General features: G+C 44.8%; 1 protein-coding gene across 1 annotated transcript; it reads left to right on the top strand.

Annotated features, from left to right (window-relative positions):
- Positions 1-5,841: 5,841 nt before the first annotated feature.
- LOC311114283 (histone-lysine N-methyltransferase 2B-like) lies at positions 5,842-24,615 on the top strand (the record flags this gene model as incomplete). The annotated part of the gene is made up of 20 exons (XM_084189538.1): positions 5,842-6,026; positions 6,372-6,473; positions 6,633-6,743; positions 8,459-8,535; positions 9,648-9,883; positions 9,997-10,151; positions 10,384-10,521; positions 10,682-10,840; positions 10,940-11,057; positions 11,182-11,260; positions 11,353-11,513; positions 12,797-12,940; positions 13,119-16,407; positions 18,664-18,776; positions 18,919-19,056; positions 19,384-19,636; positions 20,332-20,439; positions 20,898-20,981; positions 21,402-21,531; positions 21,731-24,615. Coding segments are annotated over 20 exons (6,056 nt in total), but the record flags the coding sequence as incomplete, so codon positions are not given.
- Positions 24,616-24,644: the final 29 nt, after the last annotated feature.

The following is a 24,644-nucleotide window of genomic DNA, read 5'->3' as shown; positions in this document are numbered from 1 at the left end:
ACAGCATGATGCTGCCACCCCCGTGCTTCACGGTTGGGATGGTGTTCTTTGGCTTGCAAGCAACCCCCTTTTTCCTCCAAACATAACGATGGTCATTATGGCCTAACAGTTCTATTTTTGTTTCATCACACCAGAGGACATTTCTCCAAAAAAGTACGATCTTTGTCCCCATGTGCAGTTGCAAACCGTAGTCTGGCTTTTTTTATGGCGGTTTTGGAGCAGTTGCTTCTTCCTTGCTGAGCGGCCTTTCAGGTTGTTGTTATAATAATAATAATAATAATAATAATAATTATTATTATTATTATTATTTCCATGTAGGACTTGTTTTACTGTGGATATAGATACTTTTGTACTTGTTTCCTCCAGCATCTTCACAAGGTCCTTTGCTGTTGTTCTGGGATTGATTTGCACTTTTCACACCAAAGTACGTTCATCTCTAGGAGACAGAACGCGTCTCCTTTCTGAGCGGTATGACGGCTGCGTGGTCCCATGGTGTTTATACTTGCGTACTATTGTTAGTACAGATGAACGGTGGTACCTTCGGGCATTTGAAATTGCTCCCAAGGATGAACCAGACTTCTGGAGGTCTACCATTTTCTTTCTGAGGTCTTGCCTTATTTAATTTTGATTTCCCCATGATGTCAAGCAAAGAGGCACTGAGTTTGAAGGTAGGCCTCAAAATACATCCACAGGTACACCTCCAATTGACTCAAACAATGTCAATTAGCCTATCAGAAGCTTCTAAAGCCATGACATCCTTTTCTGAAATAGTCCAAGCTGTTTAAAGGCACATTCAACATAGTGTATGTAAAGTTCTGACCCACTGGAATTGTGATACAGTGAATTATAAGTGAAGTAATGTCTGTAAACAATTGTTGGAAAAATTACTTGTGTCATGCACAAAGTAGATGTCCTAACCGACTTGCCAAAACTATTGTTTGTTAACAAGAAATGTGTCGAGTGGTTGAAAAATTAGTTTTAATGACTCCAACCTAAGTGAATGTAAACTTCCAACTTCAACTGTGTAATATATATATTTATTTATTTATTTGCGAGAGAAAAAACATATGGGGGATTGGAAGTGATGCAGACAATGTAATTGATGGAAGTTACAATCTATCTGCAATATTAAAGCTGATCTACCCCCCCCTTTGCACGCCTGGATTGTACAATATTTGCACATTCTTTTTTAAATTCTTCAAGCTCTGTCAAGTTCATTGTTGATCACTGCTTGACAGCCATTTTCAAGTCTTGCATAGCATTTCAAGCAGATTTAAGTCAAAACTAACTAGGCCACTCGGGAACATTCAACATCGTTTTGGTAAGCAACTCCAGTGTATATTTGGCCTTGTGTTTTAGGTTATTGTCCTGCCGAAATATGAATTTGTCTCCCAGTATCTGTTGGAAAGCAGACTGAACCAGGTTTTCCTCTAGGGTTTTGCCTGTGCTTAGCTCTATTCCATTTATTTTTTATCCTAATAAACTCCCTAGTTGTTGCCGATGACAAGCATACCCATAACATGATGCAGCCACCACCATGCTTGAAAATATGAGAAGTGGTACTCAGTGATGTATTGTGTTGGATTTTCCCCAAACATAACACTTTGTATTCAGGACATAAAATTAATTTATTTGTCAAATTTTTTGCAGTTTTACTTTAGTGCCTTACTGCAAACAGAATGAATGTTTTGGAGTATTTTTTATTCTATACAGGCTTCCTTCTTTTCACTCAGTCATTTAGTTAGTATTGTGGGGGAAGTACAAATTTGTTGATCCAGCCTCAGTTTTCTCCTATCACAACCATTAAACTCTGTAACTGTTTTAAAGTCTCGATTGGCCTCATGGTGAAATTCCTGAGCGGTTTCCTTCCTCTCTGCCAACTTTGTAGTGACTGGGTGTATTGATACACCATCCAAAGTGTAATTAATAACTTCACCATGCTCAAAGGAATATTCAATATCTGCTCTTTTTTTTCAAACCCATGTACCAATAGGTGCCCTTCTTTGTGAGGCATTGGAAAAACTCACTGGTCTTTGTGGTTTAATCTGTTTGAAATTCACTTCTCAACTGTGGGACCTTACAGATAATTGTGTGTGTGGGGTACAGAGATGAAATAGTCATTAAAATAATTCATAAAAAAATCATGTTAAACTCTATATTTACACACAGTCCATGCAACTTTTTATGTGACTTGTTAAAACCCTTTCCTGCAGCCAAATTACCAAATCTCCCTCTAGTGGCCTCATGGGTGGAACGTTATTAATATTTGAATGAATAAATCCAGTGTTTCTATGTCAAATGGTTTTGTTATATTTTATTCTTCTGTGATGTATGTAAAGTGTAATATTGAGATGCAAACTGAAAATGTAATACATTTCAACTCTATATCTGACATGGTACAGGTGTCTTTTTTTTTATTGCCCTTGACTGTGTGGGAGGTGTATACTTTTGTTTCAAAGTACACTGAAACAAAATGTAACCGCAACAATTTCAAAGATTTTACTGAGTTACAGTTCTTATAAGGAAATCAGTCAATTGAAATAATTAAGTTAGGCCCTAATCAATTGATTTCACATGACTGGGAATACAGATCACCATCCCTACGGTGAAGCATGGTGGTGGCAGCATCATGCTGTAGGGATGTTTTTCAGCGGCAGGGACTGGAGACTAGTCACTAGGGGCGTGGATCAGAAAACCAGTCAGTATTTGGTGTGACCACCATTTGCCTCATGCAGCGCATAGAGTTCAGTTTGTTGATTGTGGAATGTTGTCCCACACTCTTCAATGGCAGTGCGAAGTTGCTGGATATTGGCGGGAACTGGAACACACTGACATATACGTTGATCCAGAGCATACCAAACATGCTTAATGGGTGACAAGTCTGGTGAGTATGCAGGCCATGGAAGGACTGGGACATTTTCAGCTTCCAGGAATTGTGTACAGATCCTTGCGACATGGGGCCGTGCATTATCATGCTGAAACGTGATGACGGCGGATGAATGGCACGACAATGGGCCTCAGGATCTTGTCACGGTATATATATGCATTCAGATTGCCAGCGATAAAATGTAATTGTGTTCGTTGTCTGTAGCGTATGCCTGCCCATACCATAACCCCACCGCCACCAGGGGGCGCTCTGTTCACAACGTTGACATCAGCAAACCACTCGCCCACACGACGCCATACAATCGGTGTGCCATCTGCCCGGTGCAGTTGAAACCAGGATTCATCAGTGAAGAGCACACTTATTCAGCGTGCCAGTGGCCATCAAAGGGGAGCATTTGCCCACTGACGTCGGTTACCATTCCAAACTGCAGTCAGGTCAAAACCCTGGTGCGGACGACGAGCACACAGATGCACTTCCCTGTGATGGTTTCTGACAGTTTGTGCAGACATTTTCGGTTGTGTAAACCCACAGTTTCATCAGCTGTCCAGGTGGCTGCTCTCAGACGGTCCCGCAGGTGAAGAAGCCGGGCTGGTGTGCTTACGCGTGGCCTCTGATTGTGAGGCTGGTTTGACTTACTGCCAAATTCTCTAAAATGACGTTGGAGGCGGCTTATGGTAGAGAATTGAACATTACATTATCTGGCAACAGCTCTGGTGGACATTCCTGCGGTCAGCATGCCAATTGCACGCTGCCTCAACTTGAGACATCTGTGGCATTGTCTTGTGTGACAAAACTGCACATTTCTATGGCCTTTCATTGTCCCCACAAGTTGCACCTGTGTAATGATCATGCTGTTTAATCAGCTTGTTGATATGCCACACCTGTCAGGAAGATGGATTATCTTGGCAAATGAGAAATGCTCACTAACAGGGATGCAAACAAATTTGTGCACAATTTGAGAGAAATAAGCTTTTTGTGCGTATGGACGTTTTTTTCTTGGAACTTTTATTTCAGCTCATGAAACATGGGACCAACACTTTACATGTTGCGTTTATATTTTTGTTCATTATAGATTTGTTTAAGATTACGAAGAAACACTCTGTGACACTGATTTAACCAACTGCAGTAAAAGGTTGAGGAAATGTTTGCTCCTGAGCCTATTTAGGCTTGCCATAACAAAGGGGTTGAATACTTATTGACTAGACATTTCAGCTTTTCATTTTTTAAATTAATTTGTACAGATTTTGAAAAACACAATTCTTCTTTGACATTTTGGGGTATTGTGTGTAGGCCAGTGACGACGACATCTCAATTTAATCCATTTTAAATTCAGGCTGTAACACAACAAAATGTGGAGAAAGTCAAGGGGTGTGAATATTTTCTGGAGGCACTGTATCTCTATTAGGGCTGACCCCATTTAGTGGACTGGTTGATGGGCTGTTGGTCAACCGAGATTTCTGTAGTCGAGCTGTCGCAAATATATGTATTTTTTCATGGTGCACATGACACCTTTTTTGATTCGCGCCTGTCTCAGTGGACTACTCCATTGCCGAGGCCACGAGAATGGCACAGTCCATAACTCCAAGACGTGCTACTGAAATTGTAAATGGTTATATTACATAAGAATAATGGTGCAACACTAATAAATATAATATTTTATAACTAATGCTCTTTCTCCCGCGATGGATAGCGGTCGCTGTCCGCGGTTCTGAAACATAATCTTCAGTGCGCCATTGAATTGGTTCCTTTCCCTGTATGTTGCTATGTGCATAATAGCTAAGTTAACCAGCATACTGGTGTTGAGAACAATGTGGCGGAGGCAGCAGCTGAGTCGAGGAAACAGCCCTTGCCTTAATTGTCGTAAGAAAATTGAGGAGAGGGGAAACCCCAACTTAATTAGGTCTATAATCAATAGCCTAACACACCGGGCACGTGCCATTGCACGCATGTTGGTTTTGTCCACCCACACCAGACGCGGGTTGAAATATCAAAACGAACTCTGAACCAACTATATTAATTTGGGCAGATCGAAAAGCATGAAACATTTATGGCCATTTAGCTAGCTAGCTTGCTGTTGCTAGCTCACTTGCCCTGGGATATAAACATTGGGTTGTTATTTTACCTGAAATGCACAAGGTCCTCTACTCCGACAATTAATCCACAGATAAAAGGGTAAACAGAGTTGGTTTCTAGTAATCTCTGCTCCTTCAGGCTTCTTCTTCTTTGGACTTTATATGGTGGTTGGCAACCAACTTTAAGGTGCATTACCACCACCAACTGGACTGGAGTGTGGACCTCAGCTCATCTTTCAATCACCCACGTGGGTATATGCTCCTAAAAACCAATGAGGAGATGGGAGAGGCGGGACTTGCAGCACGTCAAGCGTCACAAATAGATCCAAGTTCTATTTTACCGCCTGGCATGTGATTATTATAGGCAATACGCCAGTCCCTATTGGTCACGTGCATGCAATGCATACATTTTTCATGTAAAGAGAGCAAGAGTTGAGGGAATAGGGAATGTTTTTCCTAAACAAATGAGGTATTTCGGTAACAGAACTTTTCAGCTTTGGCATGGACAGCGCAATAAACACATGCTGTGGTGTCTGTTTGCTGCAGCACGGAGGAGAGACTTGCTGTCGTTTATTTTAAAATGTTTTACTCAGCGTGGCCAATGGGCTCCCTCGTGAGTAATTTGTTTCTTCATTATTTAATTAAACAGTGTGCTTAAAGCGTCAGGCAAGCTCAGTTGATTTTATTCAAATGCATAGGGTGTGTCTATATATGGGAGAGAAAAAAAATGTAATGTCGAAAGAACAGACGACTCGGTCGACCAGATAAAACATTTTTTGTCTGGGACAGCCCACATCTCAAGTTTTACACACTGTTATGTCCCATGCTTTGATGTGGTGCCATGAAATGGTTCTGATGGTTGTCCGCCCCTCTCCCCTCCAGGTGACCTGTATGAGATTCTGTCCAGCCTGCCAGAGAGTGTAGCGTATTCCTGCCGGCCCTGCAGCCAGTCCCAGCCCAGCGCCTGGAGGGAGCTGCTCCACATGGAGCTGAGGGCTGGGATAGAGAAGGTGCTGGCATGCCTACTCACCTCCACCCTCACCCAGCACCTCATCGCCTGCTCACAGGTGAGAGATACCAGGCCGTACAATGCTTCTTGCCACAGGATGCTAAATGAGACAGGATGCGCAGGCTGAACATAGCAACAGGCGTTTTAACACCTGTCATGACTTGTAGTCAACCTACGTTTTGATGGGGCTTTTCTGAATAAATAATTTCAAAGAACGAGTGCAACGACTCTCTCCTCTCTTTTTTAAAGTTGATTAGCTGATATCAGATGTACATTTACAGACTGATATCTGCTAGGACTATTTGCATGGTCCTCTTGAACTGTTGCACATAAGTTCTCGTGTGGCTATATTTTCAGTGTTTCTCTGTAACATACTACATTTGTCCCTATTCCCCTCCCGTAGTGTGTGACCCAGGTTGACCCTGACAGTGGAGCGGAGGGCCAGCCAGCCTGTGACCTCCGTGCTGTGGGCAAGAAGTTTGACAAAGGCCTCTACACCACCCTGGTCAGTGTCTATCTATATAGTATCTGAATTGGCAGGACAGGATCTCTTCTACATTCAAACTCTCATTTGAAGGAAGATTTTAAAGGAAGAAGAATGAGTGTTACAAATTGTCAGCTAAATAACCATGTTTGTATGTTTCCATGTCTATTTATGTTGTAGAAATCGTTCCATGAAGATGTGGTGCAGGTGGTGCGGAGGCGTCTGGATCAGGAGGAGTCTCTCCCGGAGGACGAAAGGCCCACAGCCTTGGCCCGCTCCTACTACTTGAAGGTAATGCTGAGTACTCAGAGACGGCAACACTCTGGGAGGAAAACTCCTTACACAGGCAATCGTCCAGTACAAATCAGAAGTATTTACTTGACGATGTAGCTACAAGCACAGTGTACTTTCAGTATGACGGAAAAACAGTTGGTTGAACTATAAGTCTTCTGCAATGTTATCGGGTGTTTTTTTTTTTAATCACACAAACATGTCATAATAAACGGATATACAAATGTTCTCACTACACTTGGCAGCACTTTGTCAACACAGCTGTTTTACACTCATCTTGCTTGAGACATTCTCAACTTATTTTGAAATATTGTGTATAGACTGTACACACTACCGTATTTTCCGCACTATAAGGCGCACTTAAAAGCCTTTAATTTTCTAAAAAAAACACAGTGCGCCTTATAATCCGGAGCGCCTTATATATGGATCAATTGGTTAATTGGTTGATCCATACTGGTTGTACACGGCGCTCTGTCAAAATGTTTCAGTATGAAAAACCAACAAAAACAATTTAATAATAATGAAATGTTTCAGTACGACTGGTAAACTACAAAGCCGCACCGCTTGCAGCATTACGGCTACCGTAGTCAGTAAACACCGGTACTGTGCTTACTCACAGTCCCACACCACTTGTGTGTGTATAAAGACCCCAAAATGGCACCTTTCAAGAGACACGCTTACGACGAAGAGTTCAAGCTCAAGGCTGTCGGTCACGCAGTAGAATATGGGAATAGAGCAGCAGCGAGAGAATTCAACATTAATGAATCAATGGTACGGAAGTGGAGGAAGCAAGAAGATGACCTGCGCCAAGTAAAGAAGACTAAACAGAGTTTCCGTTCAATTCGGACACTGAAGAAGAAGAATTTGAGGGATTCGTGGACGGGGAAAGCTTTACGTGTTATACGTAACTGAACAATGTTGAGTTATGCACTAACGTTTGATTTAGTGGTATCAGACTGTTTCTTTTACTACGTGTTTACTGAATCAGGAAAAAGTTCCCCTCCACGTTTGGGAGAAGAGTGAGCAAGGCTGGGAGATATTGTTAATATGCACATTAACGTTTGAACAACGTTACCATGGGAGTGAACGAAGTTGTCAGAACGCTTAATAAAGTTTGACTTTCTGACTGTTTTGTTGACATTCCCTTTAGCACAGCTCCATCTAGTGGATGCATAACGCAACCCCAGTCAAACGTTTGACTTCAGTATCTTCTATTCTATGCGCTTTATAATCCGGTGCGCCCTATATATGAAAACAGTTCTAAAATAGGCCATTCATTGAAGGTGCACCTTATAATCCGGTGCGCCTTATAGTGCGGAAAATACGGTAGTTTTAATGTTTCATAAAGTTACAAATCAGAAGTTAGACTGAACACCGACACTTGAATACCCTCATCCTAACACAATGCATGGTCTGTACTCAGTCAGTCAGTGATGTCAGTCCTCAGTGCATGTCTTGTGGTGTCTAAGTTGTTCCATATGGCTGTCTAGTCAGCAGAACAGTATGTAATTGGGAATGAGTTATGGGGCTCTGTGGTTCTGGTGGTCATGACTCCCCTGGTGGTCATAGGTTCACTTGGTTCAAACTACAGTTATAGAAGATGGCTGAATCCAAGGACATTTGGAATGTTAATTTGAAAGAAAAAAGCTCTACATGTTTTAAAATGGCCAACAGGGGAGTCTAGATTCACCGTCTCCTCACTGTTCTCTCTGCAGCTTCTGGAGGAGGTCTTCAACTGGTTCAACAGTCAGGACCCCAAAGTGTGGGACCCCCGATCCAAAGACCTGCCTGTGTGAGTAGCAATCTGCTCCTCATATCTCCTTGTCCAGGGTATCTCAACTGGCGGCCCCCCAAAGTATTCCCACGCAAAATAGAGAAATATTTGGTTTTATACAAAAAAAAGTTTTGAAATGATTGTTTTAGTCAAATATTATATCTGTTTGGGCTTCTTGCGGTCATTTTGCAGTCTACAAATGATTTGCAATTATATTCCGGCCCCCTGAACTCAGCATACGATTTACCAAGGGTCTTAGAAGGTTGTCTAAGTCGGTCTGGGAGTTATTTCTCAGATATTGGAATTTGGGCATTTAACGTGATGTCATCAGAAGTTGGCTCATATGGGAAGATTTTAATCCATCTTGAAATTCCAGTTTAACTTTGGGTTGTTGCGTATTGCTTCACTACTTCCCTGCAGTGATTCATGTGGAGTATTTCCCCATGAAGCAAGATAAGCCTAAATTCAGTGGAGCAACTGATTTATGTTTTCTGGTTTGCCGCGCATTTTTATGACACACCTGTTGTTCACATCCTGATGGGAAATCATAATTTGATTGACTTTACTGTCAACAAGGACCTTAAAGTGTGGGAACAGTCATTAAAATCCAGTTTGACAGGAAGTTACAGAAGTTAGTCTTGTAATTATTTTATTATTCTTTATGTTAAAACCAGGACAGTCCCCCTCCTCTCCCACACATTCCCAGTTCACATCCTTCCTTCTCTGCGACGGAGGACACAGAGTAGTGACTTCATTTAGCTCATTGTAGAGTGGTGCACAGAGTGGTAAAGGTAGAGTGGTAAGCTCAGGACCTGACCTGTCTGTCACCATCTTCTTGGGGAAAAGATTGATTCATAAACATGAATTGTTTGTTAATGTAAATGAGTGTAATCCATAATCAGCTAGATGTGAGCCACTGTCTGTTGTATACTCTTCTAGTCAAATCCTAACTTGAGTGTAACTGTGTGCGCATGTAACTCAGATGTTTGCCTAAATCATCCAAATTTGAGTTACGCGCTCGTAACTCAAGTTGGAATCTGGCACAGCATGACTCTAACACATGACTTGACTTCCTCTTCTTTCATCTCCTCACCCCTCCATTCCTCCATCCATTCCCTTTCCCATTGCAGTGGGATGCTGTCCCATGCGGTTCAGCCCCCCACCACTGAGCATGTGTACGCCCAGTGGCATGAGAGGGAGGAGCTACGGTCCAGGGCCCCTCTGGGGACCCTGCAGACGGAGAATGTACCACGCCTGGAGGTGAAACAAGAAGAGGTGCCTCACCCCACCACCCCACTGACCACAGAGCCAACCAGGGGCCTCCAATTCAGGAAAAACAGGGCTTTCAGGCTTAATAAACTCAAAGGTACTTCCCACAACTGAGGGGAGGAAAAACAATAAGAAAGCAAATATTGAATCGACCAATTTCATAAGGGGATTGTTCTGGTTTTGGTGTGATGTCTTGCGTTTGTCCCTCAGGGAAAAGGGGAAGGGCCGGACGACAGTCCAAGTCTGAGGGACGGCCATCCAAGTCTGAGGGACGGCTGTCCAAGGCTGACCTAGACACAGGGTGGTCCAAGGACGACGGGAGGCAATGCTCACTGTGCCAAAAGTATGGAGATGCTAAGTCCAATGTGAGTAAGAACTAGGTTTCAGAACACTTCTGAGAAGACCTTCTCAAAAGTGACTTAAGGAATCACAGCATGGTGGAAAGAAACACAAACCGCGCTCTGACTTCAGAGCACTAAGCCTTCATACCCTTGTTCAACATAACAGCCCTTGACTCACAGGAAATTAAGTCAACAAATCCACACAGTAGGTAACCCACCAGGCCTGTATTTCTAACCTCCTCCGTGTGTCCCTCAGGAGGCGGGCAGGCTGCTGTACCTGGGCCAGAACGAATGGGCTCACATCAACTGCTCCATGTGGTCCGCAGAGGTGTTCGAGGAGGACAATGGCTCTCTGATGCATGTGCACAGTGCCGTCGCTAGGGGGCGCTTCATGGTGAGGCTTCACTTTATTTGTGCAGTGACATTCTTGTTTTTCCAGCAGCTGTAGTTTGTGTATCATTGTCCAATGTCCATCATCTCTCTCAAACTCATTATCCAGACCTATTCTCTTCTCCTGGACTGATCTAACCTGTCTGTGTCTCTTGTTCCCTCAGCGCTGTGAGCGCTGTAACCATACAGGTGCCACAGTGGGCTGCTGTCTGACCTCCTGCCAGAGCAACTACCACTTCATGTGTGCCCGCTCCCGCAACTGTGTATTCCAGGACGACAAGAAGGTCTACTGCTACAAACACAGAGACCTCATCAGTGGCAAGGTAAAGTCCTGGGGCTACTCAGTAGTGGGACTGTTATGTTTTTAAAAATCTTGAATGAGTTTCCTCACGCATGTGTGCATTGTTCTTGTTCCATTGCAGATGATCACTGGCCAAGGGTTTGAGGTGAATCGGAGGATGTACGTGGACTTTGATGGGATCAGTCTTCGCAGGAAGTTCTTGACCGGACTAGAGCCAGAAAACATCAATTTGATGATTGGTATGTTTTCTCGACACATTACATTGTAATTTGTAGCTCACTTGAGTACAGGTATCACAGTACAGTGGACATAGGACTGGTCATGGGTTATGCATATCTAATCATTGCTCTTTTCTGAATTCAGGCTCTTTGCAGATTGAAAAGCTAGGTATGCTGACTGAGCTGTCTGCAAAGCAAGGAAAACTTTTCCCAGTGGGTTACCAGTAAGTAGCAGCAATTAATAATGAAACAAATTGGCATGTTTAGACTTGGTTTTGTATGACTTCCTTTATTTGAACTCCTCCTCTCTCCCCAGGTGTTCTCGCTGGTACTGGAGCACGGTGAACCCACTGCGGCGATGCAAATACACGTGTACAATACGTGAGGTCCGACCGCCGGTCCCTGAGAAACCTGCTGAAGAAATGCCTGACAATGGAGAGAATAGCACTATAGCACACAGCCCCTGCCCCCAGTCAGGTGAGAGTCCTGGTAACACAACACTGCATCAAACCCTCGCTACTACACTGAACAAAAATATAAGCGCAACATGTAAAGTGTTGGTGCCATGTTTCATGAGCTGAAATAAAAGATCATACACATTTTCCGTATGCTCAAAAGCTTATTTCGCTCAAATTCTGTGCACAAATTAGTTTACGTCCCTATTAGTCAGCATTTTTCCTTTCCCAAGGTAATCCATTCACCTGACAGGTGTGGCATATCAAGAAGCTGCATAAACAGCAGAATCATTACACAGGTGCACCTTGTGTTGGGGACAATAAAAGGCCACTCTAAAATGTGCAGTGTTATCACACAACACAATACCACAGATGTCTCAAGTTTTGAGGGAGTGCGCAATTGGCATGCTGACTGCAGGAATGTCCACCAGATATGTTGCCAGAGAATTGAGTGTTCATTTCTCTACCATAAGCTGCCTCTAAAGTCGTTTTATTTTGGCACTATGTCCAACCGACCTCGCAACTGCAGACCACGTGTATGGCGTTGTGTGGGCGAGCGGTTTGCTGATGTCAACGTTGTGAACAGAGTGCCCCATGGTGGCGTGAGGTTATGTTATGGGCAGGCATAAGCTATGGACATCGAACACAATTGCTATTTGAAAGCACAGAGATACCGTGACGCGATCCTGAGGCCCATTGTCGTGCCATTCATCTGCCGCCATCCCCTCAAGTTTCAGCATGATAATGCACAGCCCTATGTCGCAAGGATCTGTACACAATTCCTGGAAGCTGAAAATGTCCCAGTTCTTCCATGGCCTGCATACTCACCAGACATGTCACCCATTGAGCATGTTTGGGATGCTCTGGATTGACATGTACTACAGCGTGTTTCAGTTCCCGCCAATATCCAGCAACTTCGCACAGCCATTGAAGAGGAGTGGGACAACATTCCACAAGCCACAATCAACAGCTTGATCAACTCTATGCGAAGGAGATGTGTTGTGCTGCATGAGGCAAAAATAGTGGTCACACCAGATACTGACTGGTTTTCTGATCCACGTCTGTGACCAAAATATGCATATCAGTATTCCCAGTCATGTGAAATCCATAGATTAGGGCCTAATGAATTTATTTAAATTGTCACTCAATAAAATCTTTGAAATTGTTGAATGTTGCGTTTATATTTTTGTTCAGTATAAAATGTGAATGTGTGACTGACTGTTGGCTTTCTTACACTGCAAAGTGGAGATTGGCAAGACTTAGCCGTGGCATAGGAAACAGTTGTTATTGTTTCTTCACCTCTAGAATCTGATGCCCAAGAGGTTGACGTGGCACATTCCCGACCCACTACTCCCAGCTTCTTGGCTCCACTCCCTAAATCTGACCAAGGGGCAAGGCCCAAAATCAGGAGACCAGCTGGAGGACTGTTCCGGCCTCTGCCCTCCCCAGGTAACTGTTCCGTGGTTGGCTGATGTTGTTTTCTAGAACGTCTTTGGGTTTTAAAAAATAAACATTGTTAGGACTCTAAATTGTCAGGTTTTGAGTGATTTATAGATATTACCCATAAAGCATTGATTGTTTGTATGTCCGTTCAGTTGTCTCACTGCTCTCTGTTTCTCCTCCGCAGGAGCTACCAAGTCCAAACCCCACCACATCCTGACCATCAGTGACCTGGAGGAGACGCGCAGGCCCCGTCGCCACAGCCCCCACTCCCAAACCCGCAGGGACATGTCCTCCCCAACCCTGGGCTCTCCCACTGGACCTGGACTAATCACCCTCCGCACTGGGGGCTCCATGCACCCCAAGGCCTCCGTGCCCACCTATCCGCTGTTTCCCCTCGGTGCTACTGATATTCTGCTGACCTCTCTCTCTGCCCGCCCTGTCGGAGGTCGAAGTGCTTCCTCTGCCCGATGCCCTGGGAACATGACTCACTCTACCTCAGGACTCTTTCCCCAGCCCCCGTGGGAAGACAGTGTGGGCAGCTTCCCTTCCCCTGGCCTGTCCCTCTCCCCAACCATCCAGCACTCCCCTAGACCCAGGCTGTCTTTTGACCTGAACCAGTCCGACTCAGTGGAGGTGCCACACAACTTCCTGGCCTCACCAGAACCGGAGGATAACCCTGCACCTAACAGCACCTCACCACTTAGGGGCTCTTTCACACCATTTCACGAGAACTCTGACGTGGCCATGGGCTCCGAGTTGAAGACGGAGCTTGAGATTGAGGAGACGCTAGTGAACGAGGGAGTGGCCATGAACTGTGGCGCCCAGATAGACGTGGAGGGTGACGACAACCAAGAGGAGTTCTGGGAGCCAGAGGTTCGCAAGAGGAAGACGCGTACAGCCCTGACACGCTCAGCTGAGTCCGCCAGGCAAGACTGGGGGAACACTTCCTCCGATGAGGACATGGAGCACTATTTTGACTTCTCGCGCACTGTGGTCAGTCGCACAGGCGCCAGGGACCCACCCCAGGCTCCTGCCTCTCCTTCCTCAAGATCTATCCCTCAGCTGGACGGCGTGGACGATGGGACGGAGAGTGATGCCAGCGTGACAACCACGGGCGGTGCTCAGAAACTGAAGAGTGGCAGTCAAGCCCAGAAACCAGCTCAAACGCAAGAGGTTCCACCTGAAGTAGAAACGACAACAAATGGTCTACGTGCAGACTCTGGAATCCCTGTTCCAGATCAGTCACCCCTTAGCAACCCTCCCGAGTCTACAACCAGTGTTGTCCTCCCCGCTACCAAACCTCCCCCAGCGTATATACCCCAGGATCCATCCAAAGCCTTTAATGCCACACAACTAGATGGGACTGAATTGGACAGTGTGACACTTGCGCCAACTGAGATCTCACCAGAAGCTCCAAGACCAGCTGCAGTGGACCCATCCACAACATACAGCCCTGCTGATATGAGTACTACTCCCCTGCAGTTATACACCTTCCCAACTCCTCTAGAACAACAGAACTCAATCCCCTCCTTAGAAGCCCAGGAAACAGTGTCGATTGCACCTCTTCAAGGAACTCTGCCAGACTTTGTCCATACTAAGGTGCCTGATACGGTCTACCCAGAGGATTTATTCCAAGGTTCCGGTCTAGACTTTGCCCCTGAGGCTCCACTTGTTCTTGAAAGGTGTGATCCTCCCTCCCCCAGCACCTGTTTCACTGAGCTGGTCCCTGTACAGGTTGATGCTCCCATGGAAACCCATCACCCTCAAGACCCAAAAGACCTCTTCTTGGATTCTAACAGCGGCCACTTTGTATCACCCACAGATGGATCTGCCATTTACATGAACCACTTGACAGAGAGTTCAGGAGATCCCTCATTGAGCAGTAGTCAGGGCACCCTGTTGGAGCTTCTTCAGCCCTCTTCTCTTATCTCCTCGGACTTCCCTAACCCCAGCGTAGCCCCGACGGACCCTTTGCAAATGAGTCCCTCTGTGCAGTCCTCTTTGCCTGGCTTTAACCCTTCAAGGCCACCTCTCATTAGCATCTCGCTACAACCCCTGACATCCTCCCAAGGGTCAACAGTCTTACCGCCCGTGGAGACCTTTTGTACCAAATTATCAGCACCTATTCCAGGCAGTGCCCTTCCACATTTGTCCTCAAATTTGTCCTCTCAAATTGATCCCATTTTGTCTGCAACATCAAGTGTCAGTCTCCCATCTTATGGATCAGTCTCTCTGCCTATATTCTCCACACAATCCCAGGCCATGGTCTCCACAGCAATTACCATTGTATCATCCTCTCCCTCCATATGCTCTCTCTCCGATGCTCTATCCACCCAGTGTCACCCCATGCTCTCTTCGCTTCAGCCCTCCGCTGCCCCTGTGATGATTAACGGATACAGCTCCACATCTCTGCAGAAGGAAGCTACCACGGGACACACCATCTCCATCAACTTCTCCACCCCCAGGCCTCCACTGGAGCCCCAACAGCCGCTGTTACCTCAGGGACTACCTGGCCACGCTATCCTTACTGTGAAGGAAGTGGGTGGTCCCAACGTGGACCCTACACCTCACGTTCTGCTGGTGAACCGCCTGGGCCAGATCTTTGTGAAGAACCCAGAGAGCAACACCTTCCAGCTGCCCAGTCAGGGCTCTCCCTCCTATAACTGTGTCACTCAGATAGCCAGCCTTCTTCAGAGCAATGCCCTGTCTGCCACCTTGGCAGCAGCTGGTACAATGTCCACCCCGGCTCCAGGGACTGCCATGCCAACCCATGTCCCTAGGATGGCCACGCCTGTGGTTCAGAACCCAGTTACCATCACTCAACTGCTCACTCATAACAGCAATGGGACAGTGGCAGCAACTGTGGCCAAGAAACCAAGGAAGAACGCAAGCGCAGATGGAGCTATACCAGGGATGAAGAAACCCAGGAAGAAGAAGGAACCTTCCTCAACTTCTAGGAGAAATAAGTCTGACAAGGCTGCAGACCTGTTTGAGTTTGCTGGTCATGAAGGAAGTTCCTCCATGACCAACACTGAGAGCGCCCAAGCCATCATCAACCAAGCCATGGCCAGTAACTACACCCCCAACCGGACCGGTCCCCGCATACTGAGTCCCTCCACATTCCGTAACAACCCTTCCCTGAAATCTGTGGTCCTGCCCCCAGGACTACTCATCGAACCCGAGCCTGCAGCCACCACACCGCCTGTTTTAACACCCCGCCCTCCTCGCACCCATGTCCGTATGAAGAGGGTCTCCTCCCTTTCAGATCGCATTGGTGCCACAAAGAAGTCCAAGACAGACTTCCTAGAGCCAGAGCCTCCTAGTTCTAAGGAAGACCTGCTGGTACCCAAAGACAGCTTTGCTGCTGTCTCCAACAGGGCCGGGGGTGTTCGCATTAAAACCCCAACGGTGAAAGGTGTGTTAGACCTGGACAAGCTAAAGGAGGAGCACTTGAGTGACTCTGAAAGCACAAGGTTAGTCTTTTGGAACTTATCAAGGCAGTGATCTAATGAAATGAGTAATGAGACAAAATGTACAAATAATATCTTCAATGAATAATACAAGAATAGTCATGCCTTTATCTTTAATGGCCAGTGAGTCTCTTGTAATGTTCCTTTGTTTATAAACATTTTTTAACTTGCTACATCTGCAACTATGCTAAAGGCCAGAATCATATAGAAATATTTATTTTCCACTATTGGCACGTCACTCATGTTTCCAGTGTGGGCCTCATCTCCTTAGTATCAATAAGATCACATCTGGCTATTTTTAACCTTATGCTTAACTCTACCACTTCCTACTAGTATAACACATAACCTATAGTATGATATGACACATGGAACAAGGCGTTTTACTCCTGAAATAGAACTGTCAATAGGCTATGTAGAGGTCAGTAACTACAGTGGGGGAAAAAGTATTTAGTCAGCCACCAATTGTGCAAGTTCTCCCACTTAAAAAGATGAGAGAGGCCTGTAATTTTCATCATAGGTACACGTCAACTATGACAGACAAATTGAGAAAAGAAAATCCAGAAAATCACATTGTAGGATTTTTAATGAATTTATTTGCAAATTATGGTGGAAAATAAGTATTTGGTCACCTACAAACAAGCAAGATTTCTGGCTCTCACAGACCTGTAACTTCTTCTTTAAGAGGCTCCTTTGTCCTCCACTCGTTACCTGTATTAATGGCACCTGTTTGAACGTGTTATCAGTATAAAAGAGACCTGTCCACAACCTCAAACAGTCACACTCCAAACGCCACTATGGCCAAGACCAAAGAGCTGTCAAAGGACACCAGAAACAAAATTGTAGACCTGCACCAGGCTGGGAAGACTGAATCTGCAATAGGTAAGCAGCTTGGTTTGAAGAAATCAACTGTGGGAGCAATTATTAGGAAATGGAAGACATACAAGACCACTGATAATCTCCCTCGATCTGGGGCTCCACGCAAGATCTCACCCTGTGGGGTCAAAATGATCACAAGAACGGTGAGCAAAAATCCCAGAACCACACGGGGGGACCTAGTGAATGACCTGCAGAGAGCTGGGACCAAAGTAACAAAGCCTACCATCAGTAACACACTACGCCGCCAGGGACTCAAATCTTGCAGTGCCAGACGTGTCCCCCTGCTTAAGCCAGTACATGTCCAGGCCCGTCTGAAGTTTGCTAGAGTGCATTTGGATGATCCAGAAGAGGATTGGGAGAATGTCATATGGTCAGATGAAACCAAAATATAACTTTTTGGTAAAAACTCAACTCGTCGTGTTTGGAGGACAAAGAATGCTGAGTTGCATCCAAAGAACACCATACCTACTGTGAAGCATGGGGGTGGAAACATCATGCTTTGGGGCTGTTTTTCTGCAAAGGGACCAGGACGACTGATCCGTGTAAAGGAAAGAATGAATGGGGCCATGTATCGTGAGATTTTGAGTGAAAACCTCCTTCCATCAGCAAGGGCATTGAAGATGAAACGTGGCTGGGTCTTTCAGCATGACAATGATCCCAAACACACTGCCCTGGCAACGAAGGAGTGGCTTTGTAAGAAGCATTTCAAGGTCCTGGAGTGGCCTAGCCAGTCTCCAGATCTCAACCCCATAGAAAATATTTGGAGGGAGTTGAAAGTCCGTGTTGCCCAGCGACAGCCCCAAAACATCACTGCTCTAGAGGAGATCTGCATGGAGGAATGGGCCAAAATAGCAGCAACAGTGTGTGAAAACCTTGTGAAGACTTACAGAAAACGTTTGACCTGTGTCATTGCCAACAAAGGGTATATAACAAAGTATTGAGAAACTTTTGTTATTGACCAAATACTTATTTTCCACCATAATATGCAAATAAATTCATTAAAAATCCTACAATGTGATTTTCTGGATTTTCTTTTCTCATTTTGTCTGTCATAGTTGACGTGTACCTATGATGAAAATTACAGGCCTCTCTCCTCTTTTTAAGTGGGAGAACTTGCACAATTGGTGGCTGACTAAATACTTTTTTCCCCCACTGTATAAAGAGCAGGTCATGCATAGTAACCTTTTTTGAAGTTATAACTGAGATTGGTAAATGAGTGGTGACGGTGATGACAATCTACAATACAGCTCCTAGTTTGCAGGATGCTCTCCAATTGTCATCACTGCATTTCTGTCCTAACAGAAGTGTGTATCTGATACAGTGAGTGATATACAGCCTGTATCCAGTCGATTTCAGTGTTTTCTCTTGTTGTATTCCTCACAGGCCAGGGCTTTGGGACCGCCTGGCTGTACCTCGATTAGGGGGGGACACGGGTAAACAACAGAACTGGGACACAGTGGGCCGCAGTGCCCTGACTGACTGGAACAAATACTCAGGTACTTATGTGTAATGATGCCGTATGAACAGTATGTCTGTATGACGATGACTTGGATTATAATGACTGATATTTCTTATACCTGTACTCTGTAAACAAGTCTGCCTGTTTGAAAATATCCTGTGGTATTACCATCCTGTCAGGTGCTGTATCGTGCTCAGATGATGAGCTGCTGCCCTCAGACGAGGACGATGAGTGCCCCCCCAGCCGAGACCAGCCCCACCTCCGCTTCGAGATCAAAAGCGACGACGGCTTCAGTGTGGAGGCAGACAGCATAGAGGGTGAGGTTTCAGGGAGGGAAGAGCAAATAAATAGACTTCATGTGTCTGTTATCTGTAGAGTGTTCATTTATAAAGAATTACGTTACCCAATACTCAAGGCAATGATTTCTGCACAAATACCCACTATTTCTACATATGACTCAACATATGATTTTGAAATATACTTGTTCTCGTACTTGGCTAGAATTAACTTATCTTGTGTAATAAACCATCTAGCAGAAAATGTAGGCTAGTTTCCATATTTATTACATTTATGTGTTATCCTGTGTTACTCACGCCTTACTCTTCTCTCTCTTCATTCCTCTTCCCCCTCTTTTCCCTTGTCAGTGGCCTGGAGGGCAGTGATAGACTGTGTCCAGGAGGCGCGGGCGGGGGCCAGGCTGAGGCAGCTGTCCTTCTCTGGGATGACAGGTGCCCGTATGCTGGGCCTGCTCCACGACACGGTAGTCTTCCTGGTGGAGCAGCTCCAGGGGGCCCGCCGCTGCCATAGCCACGCCTTCCGCTTCTTTAAACAGATCAGCCAAGAGGAGGACCTTCCTGTCAACCCCTCCGGCTGCGCCCGCTCCGAGGTCTACCTCAGGTCAGTGTCCCAGTGTTCTGTCCACTACAGGGGCCCTGGAAGTTAAATATAGAAATAGAAGGAAAGACATTATTTTGTTATGTAATCTGGAAATTGTGTCCGAGTTGTCTTACAGATTCATCTTACATATCTTGTAAACATTTCACCAATTCTTCCTAGGTATCATGAGTCGTAGATTGGAAGAAGTTTAATAAAAATGTATTCATTTGGAATGGAATTGGAATATCATTGGAATATCTACAAGTGTAATGGTGGGAACAGGTATTACTTTGTCCTTACCTTGCAGTTGGTCAACCCATACCACTAAAGTCTAGCAAATCTCTAGAGAATCTGGGTTTTCCCCTCTGTAGGTGGTTTTCAACCTCAAAGTGGAAGCTAGACTCCCTGTGTGGAGTTTTGGTGAAATGTCTGTTTTGAATGTAGACAGCTGTTAGGGTTTAGAGTAACAAAGGATGTGTCTGTGGCTGTTGTGTTTCTATGTGAGTGTCATCTCCACCTCCACAGTCTGAGTAGGCTAGAAATAAGACCTGTATGACGTCTATGCCGCTCCATTCATTAACATATGAAGAATGTGTGGGTGATGTGCACATCCCAAATTCTACACCAGTGCTGGGCAAAAAAAACAATGGTAAAGAAAGTTAAGCCTGCATACTGTAAAATGTAATGTAACACCTTGTTCCTGTCTTCTTTTACAGGAAGTCCACCTTCGACATGTTCAACTTCCTGGCATCCCAGCACCGCCAGCTCCCTGACATCAACCCCTACGATGAGGAGGAGGATGAAGTCCCACTCAAATCCACAAGGTCAGATTACAGAGTTATTGTATGCTGGTAATCACAAAGGAAGCTAGCTAAATGCTAACATCTTAACAAAGGAAACTGGCTTAAATATTGCAGGAGCTAGTCCATGAAAGATCTTGTCTAGCGGAACATTCTTAGAACTTGTCGTACATTCCTTTAAAAACCAACGTTCACATCAACAAATGATCTATTTATAAGTTGGTAGACATAACATAGTAATGTATTCATTCAGACTGATGAGTAACAAAGGACCAGCTGTACAACTACAGGTTTCCACAATCGTTTTATAGCTGTGACTAAACCATTCTGTCATTTCTGTAACTACCTACCCCTAACAAGCAACATTAAAAATTTGTTCTACCCTCTTGTGGCTTTGAGTCTTTAGAGACTCTTGTCTCAGAGTTCAACGTGAAAGGTCAGAAGCACATCGTCATCTTCTCTGCTTATCCCTTTTCTCCTAGACGTGCCACTAGCTTGGAGCTCCCCATGGCCATGCGCTTCAGACATCTGGAGAGGACATCTAAGGAGGCTGTTGGCGTGTACAGGTCAGCACACAACTAGTCCTGGTCCCCCCTGAGGGGCTGAGGACAAAGCCAATACTATGGACAGAGCCTGTGACTATGATCATGATTCTGGGCTAAAAAGCTCATGTGTTTCTCAGTGGGTGGCCAACTGACCCCACAATAGGTCAGTTGCGGCCTGTCTGGACAGGAAGCCGTCACTGTGGTTCTCTACAGCTGTCACAGCAAACTAGGGACAGAGGCATGGTTTATATTTCCTGCTTCTCCCTTTTTAAGTCCCCCTCAAGAAGCGTCATAGTGAAGTCTGTTATTCTGCTGCAAAATGAGTAACATGACTCATCAGATAAAATTCCAAATCTGATCCTTTGCATCCTTTTAATAGCCAAGGAGATTAGCTATGGAAACTTTTGTTCATGCTTGAGCCTCTTCTGACATCTGGTGTAGGTCTGCTATCCACGGGCGAGGTCTGTTCTGCAAGAGGAACATCGACGCTCAGGAGATGGTCATCGAGTATGCTGGCATCGTCATTCGCTCAGTGCTCACAGACAAGCGGGAGAAGTACTACGATGGCAAGGTGAGATCAATCAGTTCAGAGTGTGGTTGAGGAGACGACATAAACCCTATGGTTCGTCCCAACGAGACCTTAGTTGGTGGACTTTTTAAAGATCCACTAATTCTGGGCGTGAATGAATAAATTTTATTGATACCAACATAATACATGTTCCTTAAACTAAAACTAAGTCCCCTGTCTCTTTTCCCTGCTTCCTCCACAGGGTATCGGATGCTACATGTTCCGTATCGATGACTTTGACGTTGTGGACGCCACCATGCACGGCAATGCAGCGCGCTTCATCAACCACTCGTGCGAGCCCAACTGCTACTCACGCGTCATCAACGTGGAGGGCCAGAAGCACATCGTCATTTTCGCCCTGCGCAAGATCTACCGGGGCGAGGAGCTCACCTACGACTACAAGTTTCCCATCGAAGACCCAGCAAGCAAGCTCAACTGCAACTGCGGGGCCCGGAAATGTAGACGCTTTCTCAACTAGGGGCAGGAGGAGGACGTGGGACTGCCACAGTCCCTGCAGGGGGAACAAGGCACTAGGGGAGGGGGGTGAGAGACCAGAGGCAACAGGGAAAAACAACAGAGGTTAAAAGCCTTAAATCAAGGTTTTACTGGGTTGGGAGGTGGGGAGGAGAAAATACAGGAGAGGATGAGCCACTACGACGAGACTGGGAGAGGAACCAGGACCAGGAGATGGGGGAGCAAGAGGGAAGAGGAGAGCTGCACAGCGACATGCATCCATAAGCTCACTGACTACTAACCAATATGCATCTGCCAGAGGTTGGGCAAGTTCATAACAGGAAAGGGCGGAAGTAGCTACCGTTATAGCGTGTTTTTTTTCTTGAGAACAGGATACTGAACGCTGCAGACATCTGTTGTGGTTATGCTGGTTCTATGTTACATGAAGGTATTTTCCTTGATGCATAACGTCAAGCCCTTTCTGTTGAAATAAGGGTGGACCAGAAAAGCTAGACTTGGAGAGATTCCTTATCTTTTTTTGTGGGGGGGGGGTAATCTTGACACCAATAATCATGTTGGCTCCATCCTCTCTAGTCGATCCCTTAGCCATATCTCCATCTTTACTTGATCCTTTAATCATTGTTTTATTTATTTGAAATTATATTTCACAGTGCTCATCATGCATCAGGTTGTACATATTTGCTTTCCGTTGACTGTTCAGAGAACCATGGTGCTATTAAGATATGATGGGCCATAGGCTTGGAGGCTCCAAGGTCAGAGACCCTGCAAATAATACATATTTTTCTATCCACTCCACTCCCCTCTCACACAGACTGGGGAAGGGACCTCCATTATGTTCAGTTAAACAGTTAGATAACGGTTAGTGTCACCCTTAAAGAGAGTTTGCTGCAGCTAAATCATATCTTTAAGAACTTTCCCTTCACCATTTTTGTATGTAGCAAACACTACCCAATCCAAGAGTGACGAGTTTAGCTGGAAACCTCAGTGCGTCTTTTTTTATTTTAAAATTTATTTTATTACTATCATGGCAAATGCTGATTTCCTTTTGCAATAATATTAGGCCTACGTCTTTGCTGCGCTACAGTTGCACATCTTTAGTGAACTAACAAAATTCAGACTCCCTATTTTTCAACATTAAGTGGAGTTAACAAAGTACTGAATTTGACATTCTCTGACATTCTCTGCAATCCACAAAGGGCGGAACACTGTCCAAGTTACACCACTAAGAGATGCATTATAAACTATATATATACCTGACTGTGTGGACTGACAGCACCCCTGTGCGCTGGAGATCTCAAGCATAGTGTTAGGCCAGTACTTTACTGTAAGTTGCTCAGTAGGATGACTTTAAGAGAGTATCATGTCTTTGTGTAAAACCTAGATAGGGAGAGAATGCACTCAGCACCTTAACGTTTGCTGTCGTGCAACTTTAGACAACGCTGTCAGTCAGTTCAGTCAGACGTATTAGGAAATCAAATCTACACACTGTTGTTCACATATTTACAATAAGAGATTGCTTGAGCTCTAGAATAGTTGTATTTATTCATGTTTCTGTTCAGATTTTGGACTGGTGAAACTAGCTGTGCTTTGTATAAATGGTGGTGGTCTTGTGGGAAATCTTCCTCCCCTCGTTTCCTCTTATTTCTGTCTTTTATTTTAACCTTGATGTTTGAGGACAGTTGTGTATTGCATTTCAGTCTTTACACAATACATTGTTCTAAAGCAGGTCTTTTTTAATTGTATTTTTATTGTATTTTTTTGTTCTGGTAGAATTTTCATGGAGAGAGTACAGCAGGCCTTAGTATTCGGCAGGCCTTATAACAGGAGAAAATCAAGCATACGAGTCCACACTATTCTTCCCATCTGCGTACTACAGAGAACCCTTCAAGCTAAAGATAATATTCTAAAGGAAATGAGCACTGTCCTTTTGGAATGTAATACCCAGTAAGGAAGAGCTTAAGCCCGCCTGCCTGCGCGACCAATCGGTGAGATGGAGCCTGTATTCCCATGTGTCAATCATCTAACACCCTTAGCAGAGTTTGCCAATAACAGGATGCATCTGGTTTTCAGAGATACAGCTATCCTTAACCTAGCTTCCTTTTCCGCTGAAAACTGGATGTGGGAACATCGCTCAGAGCAGTACGTTTCTCTATGCCCACTCCACTCCCCAACCTCTTGCCAGGATTCTACCTCAGTTGTTCTGAACGATGTTAAAGAATACTAATGCAAAAAAGAGGATGATAATATAATAAGAGTAACTTGGTTTTAATGTCCTGCAGAGCTGGCCTGTGTGTTCGTTGAAGCATTGAAAGCACTAGTTGGAAACCTGAAGTTACCATGACGATCTCTCCCAGAACTGGTTCAGAAAGCTGTATGTTCTATATGGTAGGGTTATTTTAAAGTATAACAAAGTGTGAAAGACATAAAAACAAGAAAATATGTGTGAACTTGTCTTTGTTACCTTGTACAAATAAACCCTGAGTTTGTAAATAATTGTATACATTTCTAAACCCGTTTAATTTTTCTATGCACTTTTTTTATTTATAATGTTATTTGCTTAATAAAGATGTGAAGATGTTTGAACAAATCAGACTTGGTCATTTGAAAAGTGAATTAAACAACAAATGCAGATATGACATTTT

The sequence above is a fragment of the Coregonus lavaretus genome (genome assembly GCF_964263955.1).
Source record: "Coregonus lavaretus genome assembly, contig: HAP1_SCAFFOLD_6009, whole genome shotgun sequence".
Classification (NCBI taxonomy): domain Eukaryota; kingdom Metazoa; phylum Chordata; class Actinopteri; order Salmoniformes; family Salmonidae; genus Coregonus; species Coregonus lavaretus.
The sequence above is the reverse complement of the archived record's forward strand: the minus strand, read 5'-3'. Positions and strand labels throughout refer to the sequence as shown.